The sequence below is a fragment of the Alosa pseudoharengus genome, unplaced genomic scaffold (genome assembly GCF_046254945.1).
Source record: "Alosa pseudoharengus isolate Yale_2024_CS ecotype anadromous, Long Island Sound unplaced genomic scaffold, YU_APseudo_1.1 YU_APseudo_1.1_scf_7, whole genome shotgun sequence".
Taxonomy (NCBI): domain Eukaryota; kingdom Metazoa; phylum Chordata; class Actinopteri; order Clupeiformes; family Clupeidae; genus Alosa; species Alosa pseudoharengus.
Genome location: NW_027468859.1, coordinates 19,610,456 through 19,620,660, shown reverse-complemented (window position 1 = coordinate 19,620,660; position 10,205 = coordinate 19,610,456). Strand labels below are relative to the sequence as shown.

Here is a 10,205-nt window from a genome sequence, read left to right as displayed (position 1 = left end):
AGAGGAGATGAAAACTATTGTTCAGTCTTCAGCAGAGAGAACTGGCTATGTGGATATTGAATCTTTAGTTCAGACTTTACCAAGTATCCGCTCAGATGCCAGTTGTGCAAAGAAGAACCAGGTTCAGATCGAAGCAAAAAGGATTTATTACAAAATCATGATGAAGTTAAAAGTGTTTTTTGGACAGCTTCCCTTTCAGCAGAGTCAAACCATTGCCACTGATACCCATAAGGAGAACGACTCAGTTGTAGTGGATGATCATGATTCATTGAATGTGGATGACACTGCACAAACACCAGGGGCTCAAAGACAGAGCAAGAGTGAGCAAGTTCTTGCTGTGACTAGACCACTGGATTCTTGTGTACTCCGTAATGTGCACAGCGACAGTGATTGTCCATTTAGTCCAGTTCTGCTCAACACCTGCACTAAGGATGTCTTAAAAGCAGTCATTTTCTCTTACATTTCGAAACAAGGTCAAAAAACATCTGTGCAGGGAACATCTGTATCTTTGCCATCGGCCAACAGCAGTGTTGAGGACAGTCTCCTTTTCCACTTGAGCGATTTGACTTCCTTCAGCTCTTCAGTTGTCTCTGAGGATAGTTTCAGCACCTTTTCAACCAACTTGACAGGAGATAGTACCAGTGAAAGGCTCGAGGATGTGCCCATTCCATGTATGCAAAGATCATCAAGAGTGGAATTTCAGATTAACGCTTTCGAGGAAGTGACCAATGTTTTAGTTACCTTTCTCCGAAGCCACACATCTCTGCAGTCCTATGCCTCCAACAACAGCTGTGAGAAAGATCATCCGACTAGCATGCCATGGCTTGATTACTTCTCTAATGAACTGGATTCTGTTGCCATGGACGTCATTGATCAGGTTGTTAATGATGGACAGACAAGTATTGGATCCCTTCTAGTAGATGGTAGCTGCCCCACTACATCTGTTGGTCACTCCAGTGTCAAGGGCTCTGATGAATTGGTTGCTCCCTTAACTGACGTCATCCACAAACTGTGCCATGATAATCTACATAGTTAGGTAGCCAAAGATGTGGGCCAGGTTCTGCTGCAATCTGCCGAATCATTCACAGGGTCAGCCAGCGCCCTGTCCATACAGACGATTGCATCAGATGTGGTCGAGACAGTGGTTGGAGGCATACAGGCGATTTTGCATTCCACATCAGGCAAGACCAGTGCCAGCTCTGATGTCAAAGAGTGAGAGAAGTTTGCCCAATCTTTGTCTGAAAAATGTCAAACATTTGAACTCTACCATGTTGAACGTAACCTGAGGTGTTTAGGGGGTTACAAGAGAAAATAAAGAACTTCTTCACTAAGAACTTGCAACTTGTCACCAGAACCAAAGGCAGCACAGAAAGTTATGCAAAACAGACAATTAGCAATGCCCTTTTTTGCATTAAAGAAGACCTTCCCATCTTGAGGGATTTACAGAGTTCAGAGGATCTCAAAATGGTGCATGACATTTTGAATTTAATGATGAATAATATCACAGATGTAGATGGTCAAACAGGTCAAGACGTCACCTCAGAGGTAACAGAGAGACCTGCTTTAATGGCGTCAATTTCCTTGAGCAGATTGTCAATGTCACTGAGTACATGGTCCGAATCCACTGAAGAGATCTTACCTGCCACAATTACCATATATGAGCTGACTGGCAATGGTAATATAGTCCAACAGAAGCACATTCGAGTCAGAAATTCAATGAAAAATGAATCCCCTGCTGGAATATCTCGGGACACAATTGTCAATCTTGTAAAGTGAGTCAGTGAGAAACATGGTTTGGAGGATGAGGCATGTGGTTCCTCTCAGCATGGAGATCTCAATCTTGTTGCTGTAAAGATTGAGAAATCCCTCTCCAACTTAACTGTGAGCCCTCAGGAACTCGTTGGTAAGATTTATGATCTCTTCAGGAAGGATAGGAGCAATGGCCTTCGCAAATGTGTTTCAGACACAGTGCTTTTGAAGTTTCAGGATAATGAACGTTTCAAGATTCAGATTGCCTCTCAGCTTGTTCAAAGCTATGCAGAGGAAACAGTGAAGCACTTCCTTCTCCCTTGTTTCAAGCTTCCTACCTCTTGGACCATGGAACAGTCTGTTTTTTTGGGTCCAGCTTCTGCTTCAGCCTCTTGCCCTGGCTTCACATCTGGAGGGGTGCTAGACGGACAAGACACAAAAGCCTCCAAGTCTCCATCAGAGGTGCTAACTGGCATTCTGAAGGTGCTGACTGAAGCGATGGTGAGGGATGTGATGCATAGCTTTTCCCTGGCATCGAAGATGGACATAGTTAGTGAAAATCAGACCAAAAAGTCTTCTGAATCCTTAAACGGCCTAGGGCCAATGACCTTGGATAAAAGCCAGCATTACTGTGGCCAAAACATCATTGCTAAGTCAAGTCAAAAGCTACCACAGCTTGAGGCTGATAAAGTTGGTCACCTAGCAACTGTTCTGATGATACGACTCCTAACAAAGAGGATCGGTGTGGAACCGGGATCATCAGATATGATGGAGAATTCCAGACAGCTGATCGGCAGGATCTTAGGTGTTTCAAACAATGAGGCACACCCTCAAGACGCTAAGATTCATGAGATCTTCAGAGCTGTCTATGATGATCTGCTACATGAATTTGGCCTTGAAATTGTTCTTTCCAAAGCTTTAGAGGCAGAGAATTCTGCCTTTGAGGAAGTCCTGAAGACATCACTTCAAAAACACTTGAATACCTATGCCGAGTCAGAAAATCTAGTTCAAAATGAATTAAGTGGGATGGAATTCCAGAGTTCAATGCCTCTCAGAGAAAGAAGAGCAAAAAAAATAGGGCTGTCAAAATAACTGATTAATTTCGATTAATTAATTTGAGAAAAAATAACTGATTAAAAAAAATAACGCAGATTAATCAATTCCGTATGACCTTTGACCCCGAGCCATTCTAGTCAGTAACCATTAGACTAAAATGAAGGAGAGAGAAGAAAATTTGCTGCCTAGATCATTGATTGGAACATTTACTTTTAAAAAACGGCCTGATGTTGATAAAAATAAAGTGTTGATTAAAATAAAGCCCTCTGCAATGTCTGCAGCAAGGAATTTGCATATCACCGGAGTTTGTCAACTCTAAAGTCGCACATCAATGCAAAGAAATAGTGTTGACATTCAAGGGAGTGTTCATTGTGTCCCCTAGGTTATATCTGTGGCCTGAAATGCCTGTATGAAAAAAAACTTCTTCCCGAAGCACTTTTGAATAGATTTCCTCAGCATATTACGTCATATCATAGATTATTATGGCCATTATTTGAACAGTGAAAACAATAATGAAAGAGTTTATAATGTCACTAAATGCTGATTATTCAATGATTCATTTGAATTTAAATATTTAAAATACTTTCACAGCAAAAATTAATTTAGATTAATTAATCACAGAGTATGTAATTAATTTGATTAATTTTTTTAATCGATTGACAGCCCTAAACAAAATCAAAAAGGGAATTCTTCGATTCCTACTAAAAATTCCTAAAGTCAAGATCTTTCATAAGATAAAGATTTGTATAAATGAAACCTTTAATTCATATATTTGATCTATGTGTTGTAGTTAAGTTAAACTAAACTATTTGACATATAAAATAGCTTAATTGAACATGTCAAAATTTGATTTGATTTTGCTCTTTATCTTGCCTCCTCTGTTTGTCATGCCCTTTTGATCAGAAATTTGAGACAGGGCTCATCAAGAAGGAGCTTGCCTCTGACAGCAGATTACATGCTGATATCATTGCAGGTAGGTCCATCTCATATCTTCATTATTTATTAGAACATAGCTGGTACAGTAGAGATCTTGTGAAACCACGGAACCAAGCACATTTTGTGGAAAACAATACTCTCATCTCATTCACCTCCAACTCTTGTCTGGCAGAGTCAACTGGTAGTGTCGTCCCACCTTGTGAGAATGTTACACACTTAGAGCAGATCCCAGAGGAACAGAAGCCTCAGAAATCCTCATGCTTCTCAAGGCTCATTGCTGCTGTAATGAGGAGGAAGTCTAGAGTCAGTCCAAAGTAACTAAATACAGTACACTGCATAAATAAGTCTAGAGGAAGTCTAGAGTCAGTCCAGAGTAACTAAATACAGTATATTGCAAATATAAGTTTAGAGAGTCTAGAGTCAGTCCAGAAAAAAAAACGAAATACAGTATATTGCATAAATAAGTCTAGAGAAAGTCTACAGTCAGTCCAGAGTAACTAAATACAGTATATTGCATACATAAAATAAAGCATCTCTTGCATATTCCTTTTATTGTCTTGAACTGTGTCATTTTTGGTTGTTATTGGCATTTGTGTCTGCCCATAGTTTTTCTAGGGATCCATCCAGGTGGTCCTTCTCACCAGAGAACTAAATAGTGTGTAGCATGAGGGGGATTGAAAGGAATATTTGTCTACGCTTTACATGACCATAATATACCATCAAAAATGAATTTAAAGATAATATCAAAATAGCTCCCACACAAAGAATTCAACGCCTTTCCTGTGTATTTTTAAAATACCTTTCAGGGCAAGTCTGACATTTGTCTACCTGGAGCCCTATATTTAGATACTTTTAAGTACTTTAATTAGGGACAGAAAACATGAAAATCCATTCAGTATTAAAGTAGCTAGCCTGCTAATAGCAATACTGCATTCAAGGGAGCCGCTAGCTATTATCAAACTGATTTTTCCCCACCACGGACAAGGCTCAACATCATTAGATGTCAGCCAACATGGACAGGATCCCTGTGGAGACATACGTGTTTGACGTTAGCGCCATATGAAGTTGACATTAGCTAATGCCCCTAATGCAGGTGCTTAGCCAGCCAGGTTAGCTAGCTCATTTAACTAGCTCAATACTGACCGTTTTGTTGACAGTTTTGCCACTGAATGAATAAATGTACTTTCTCTGGAATTCAACATTAGGTTGAGGTTGCAACCAACTAGAGTGAGGCTTGAGATTACCTTTCATACACTTTGTTATTTGGCATATGGACCAGCATTAAAAAGTTACTTTATTTCATTCATGTGGAATACATTGATTTATACCACTGATTTATTTCTGTTGATTTATTTCACAACTCATGCATTTGGTTCCAGAACTTCCAGCTCAGAGATGCTGACAGTGTCTGTGGCCATTTATATTTAATGGTTCTCAGTCATGAAATTACACAGTTCTCCAAAAAAAAAAAGACCTCACTAGAATTATGCCACATGACTGATCAAGCCTGGAGCAAAGAAAGTGCTGGGATGCGTAATTCATGGCTGTTTAAGCTTGATGAAGAGAGAGAGAGAGAGAGAGAGAGAGACAGAGAGAGAGAGAGATAGCCACTGGCAGCAAGAGTGCAAGGCAGAGGGGGAGAGAGAACGAGTGAGCTGAGCTATCTCCTTTGCTTGTGCTTGAAGACGTGAGTCTGATTAAGATCAGCTCTACCTGTCCACACTGCAGTTTGCATGTTGAGAGAGATGGTTCAGCACAGTTTGGTGTCAAAGCTCTCTTTTAACTGTTGCACTCTCAGAATCCTTCACTTGGTTTGTTGTAAAGAGGGCCCTGCAATTACTTGATCTGTGAAACTGCTTTGGTCGGCTGAGCCGTAATTGAACTGTAATCTGCATAAATTCTTTTAATTTCCTCTCTTGTTGTGCATTTGGAGGATGCCTGTGATGCTGTGTTTACTGCTTACTGAAATAGACACAATCAAACCATTGCCAATAAGCTGAGACATCACTGCGAAATGTAAGCTGTGTGTGTGCGTGAGAGAGGGTGTGTGTGTGTGTGTGTGCATGCATGGGTGTGTGTGTGTGTGAGAGAGAGACAGAGAGATAGACAGAGAGATGCTACCTTAAACTGTCTTAATCATTATATTACTTTGATTATCAGAAACAGTAAAACATAATCGACATATAGGTCACCTCCAGCTCTTGAGCCAATTAAAACCCACCCAGTTACTATGAAAGAAACAGCAGGAGCTGGACTATTTATGTACAGTAACCTTATACTGTAGGTGGCACTCAATCACTGTGGTGCAGAACTAATCAAGTCATTTTTGCTATAGGTCCAGAGTATGCTATTATGTCCATGAAAACATCAAGGCATCAAGGTAGTCTATTATTTTTTTTTAGCCACCAAATTAACAAAGGTTACTTCAAAGTGTTGCCTAGATTGACATATTAATTATGGTCTTTTTTAGTGTATAGTTATGGCAGTCGTGGCCTACTGGTTAGGGCTTCGGGCTTGGAACCAAAGGGTTGCCGGTTTGATCACTGACCAGTGGGAACGGCAGAAGTGCCCTTGAGCAAGGCACCTAATCCCTTACTGCTCCCCGAGCGCCGCTGTAGCAAGGCAGCTCACTGCTCCGGTTTAGTGTTTGCTTCACCTCACTGTGTGTTCACTGTGTGCTCTGCAGGGACGGATCATGGCTTGTGCCAAGTGTGCACGTGCACAGGGGCCCTCAGCCAATGGGGGCCCTCGGATTTTAAAAAAATTGCCATGAATTTAGGCTGTTATGCCCGGTGCTTCTGTCTGCGGCACAACTGAATGGTGTTATGGAACCGCGGACCGAAAGAAAAATAAACTAAATGTTTTCCTGATCAATAAATACTTCTTAATTCAGAAAATATAGAGGCATAACATTAGGTGGAAGTGGTAGGCTATGAGTGCTCATTCAATGTGTATGCGTGTTTGCGAAAGTGAAACTGACCCACTCGTGGGTAGGTGAATGAAGTGGATTCCTGCAATGTTCATGAAAACAGCATAGCGATTGGATAGCCTAATAAATCGCGACTTGTTGTTGTAACAGTAGCTTATATCGTAGCAAATAGCCTATGGCGATGCCGATGACAGATAGGCCTACACTTATTTCACTCGTCTCGCTGGAGTGAGCGCATAATGTGGGCTGTTGCGCAAAGAAATTAATTAGGGAGATGATCTGCATCTCCATTTACCAAACGCTATAGTTTTGCTAACATCTCCACTGTTAACGTGAAATATGTCTCCATGCAAGGTAGTGTCAAGCAGCAGTGAAGTGAAAACCTTATCATGCAGGTAGCCAATGTTCACGTCACCTGAGTCAGACAGAAAACGGGCCCTGCTTGCTCTGTTAAAGTTTGTATGCCCCTTCCAAACTGCGTTAAAAGGGTATATTTAACAGCCAGAATTTCGAAAATGTCCAGGGGGAGACACCCCCGAACCCCCCGTAATATGATCAGCACCACCTCTCACAAAATACTATCAACGTCCCTGCTACCGGTCCGTCAGATATGACACCTGTGTCCGGTCCGTTTAGTTAAAAATGTTGCTGTAGACTGTTTGGACAGCAAAGGGAGATTACAGCCTAATAATAAAAACAGCTGCTGGAATTCATTTCTGTGTGGGCCTGAGTTATAATATATGACATAATGTACTACATTTTCATTGTGTGCAATTGTGCACCAGCCTGCACAGCGACAGCAAAGAGAGAAGCGCTGGCTGCACGCACATGCGCAAACGCGCCCGCGCGCGTCGCGGTCAGGGGGAGGGGGAGCCTTTTTTGATATTGTGCACAGGGGCCCATATGTGTTTAATCCGTCCCTGGTGCTCTGTGTGTTCACTAATTCACGGATGGGATAAATGCAGAGACCAAATTCCTTGTATACAAGTATACTTGGCCTAGAAACCTGATTTACATTACATATACATTACATATGGGATTTAGCCTACTAATAGTGTCATAACGATGAATATGATTATGCCTCTGTAGCTTGTAGACACTTGAAACAAAAATACATACATCCTAAAACAATTCATAGGATATTACAAATAAATATGTATATGTAATGTAATTTATCTTTCTGGCCGAGATCATAGTAAAAAAGTTTGCACATACAACAACACATCAGAAGAAACAGATTATTGCGTAATCGGTGATAGGCTATACAAGCTTGCATACTGAAAAACAGATGGTTAGCTCTGCTCCACTGTACTGGATGAATATAGACATTATGAATAGTATCGCGACGACAGAAGGATAGTGATTGGACAAGGAGAACTGTCAGTATCACATAACTGACGCGCCTTACGTTTAGCTCCGCAGACAAGTAGGCGAGAGTTTTCTGCAGATGTGTTTCGGTATGGAGAGATGATACTGCAGCTTGACACTCGAGACTTTGACAACAAACAACCAATGTAGACCAACCTGACTTTCTATACAGACTGAACGTGGTGAGGGGTGATTAAGCGATCCGATTTGTGAACTCAGCTTTTCTTTCTTCAGCCTGTCTTTCGACACGAAGGAAATAAAATGCCTGTAGTAACTCTCCTACCTTTCACTGCGACTTCCAATAGGAAGTCTGCCAGCCCGACTTATTTTCGATTGTCTGAAAAATTCATTTTGCTTTTAGTTTTCAGTGCTTTTATTACAGTGTGTATCGGGGTGCTTTTCTTCTTGCCGAATTCGTCAAAGCTTCTCGGTGGAGTTTTCTTGCGTTCATCGTCCGTCGAAACGGCTACACGAACAGGTACAGATCGAGACTCCGGTGTTGGAAGTGGAAATACGGAAAAAAATGTAAAAATAAAGAAAGATCACGATGAGCTCTTAATCGAAGCACAAGACACACTTCAAAAGCATCCTGAGGACATTAAGAAAGATATCAGAGACGACAAGGACGAAGTTATTAAAGGTCTTGTTAAAGGTTGGAGAGGTAAAAATCTACCCGTTATTGAGTATATCCGGCCGCCCGGAGCAACAGGACAGGAGCCAACGGACCCAGAAATCCAACAGAAAAGGGCGAAAATAAAGGAGGTAAGTCTCTGTATATGTGTTGACATTTTTGGTGTTTGTCTCAGTTAATTCGTAGCCAGGCCCCCGTCTCCCTTTGTCTCACAAAACCCATGTGGTGGCGAGAAGTCGCTAATCGGTAAACCAAAGACAAACGTGTTACGGAGTGTTTCATTCTACTGACAGCAGTAGCCAGAGCACTTCACTGACACCAGTGGCTACAGCACTGTGCGCTGTCCATGGTGCTGAAGCATGTTGAGGCCATCCTTCACAGTGCACTGCTTTTACTAACTCCACAACCTTGCGCTAGTTAACCTACTATGACATTGTCATAGAGGCAGTTACTGGCTCCTATACACTTAGTAAGCCTTAGTATAGGCTACTGTGACATTTGCAAGCGTTGCACGTAGACCAGACACTGTGCTCTGATATGATACTCCGTTGCTCAATAACATTTCCCCCGTCTTAAGCAAATATAAGTAAATATAACTATTATTATACATTTCTTTTTAAACAGATTGCCTAGTTATTCTTTTAATCTATGTGGACAGCTCGCACCTTGTTGACACAACATGCCCGAGATGCTTTCGGGAAAATTGCTTGTGTCAGCATTTCCTCGCGTTTGCTTACACAGTGTTACATCACAATTCAAGAGCGAGTGAGAGTTGCATAAATGTTGCATACTCTGTATTTGTGTGTCTTTAAATTGGGTGATAAACAATCAACAATTTACTTTTAATTGACAGTGTGGAAGATACTTATGCAGGCGGTGTGTTTGTGATAACTACTATTTTTCATCATTGACCAAAGATAAGCAAGAAACACAATCACAATCAAGCTTTTATAAAGCTCTGTATGTGTGTGGGCATGCATGTGCTGTGTGTGTGTGTGTGTGTGGACATGCATGTACCCTGTGTGCCGTGTGTGTGTGTGTGTGTGCCATGTGTGTGTGTGTGTGTGTGTGTGTGTGTGTGTGTGTGTGTTTGTGTGTGTGTGTGTGTGTGTGTGTGTGTGTGTGTGTGCGCACAATGTGTGGGTATGTACTGTGTGTGGTTTCCCTTGCTCCCACTGTTGACGCTGAAAAGCAACTTACTATCACTGCTTAGTGCTTACTCATGGTGTTAGACACAATCCGGCGATGCTGTAGTAGCCCACTATTTCATTGCCTTTTATAGACCCTTTCAACCATAGACATACAGTCTATGCTTTCAACAATAAAAACAAACAATGCTTGAACATTCTATTTGGTTCCCAATCTACTTCCTCTGCATTAAGATAACATATGGAATGTTAAAACGGAAGCCTTGTGGGGCCAACTATGATGCTGATAATGGAACTCTCTTGAAAGGGTCTATAAGCATGAATAGGTAGGCCCAGAGCCATATACCTATATATGGCTCTGGGTAGGCCTTCAGTGGACCAGCTGCCC

At 41.5% G+C, this 10,205-nt stretch overlaps 1 protein-coding gene across 1 annotated transcript in view; it reads left to right on the top strand.

Moving 5' to 3' along the window:
* The first annotated feature begins 8,299 nt into the window (after positions 1–8,299).
* LOC143109243 (mannosyl-oligosaccharide 1,2-alpha-mannosidase IA-like) overlaps positions 8,300–10,205 on the top strand; it is a 153,499-nt gene continuing 151,593 nt past the window's right edge. Inside the window, exon 1 of the mRNA XM_076271900.1 lies at positions 8,300–8,800. Coding sequence (XP_076128015.1) covers positions 8,300–8,800 — 501 coding nt within the window. The remainder of the gene's footprint in view (positions 8,801–10,205) is intronic.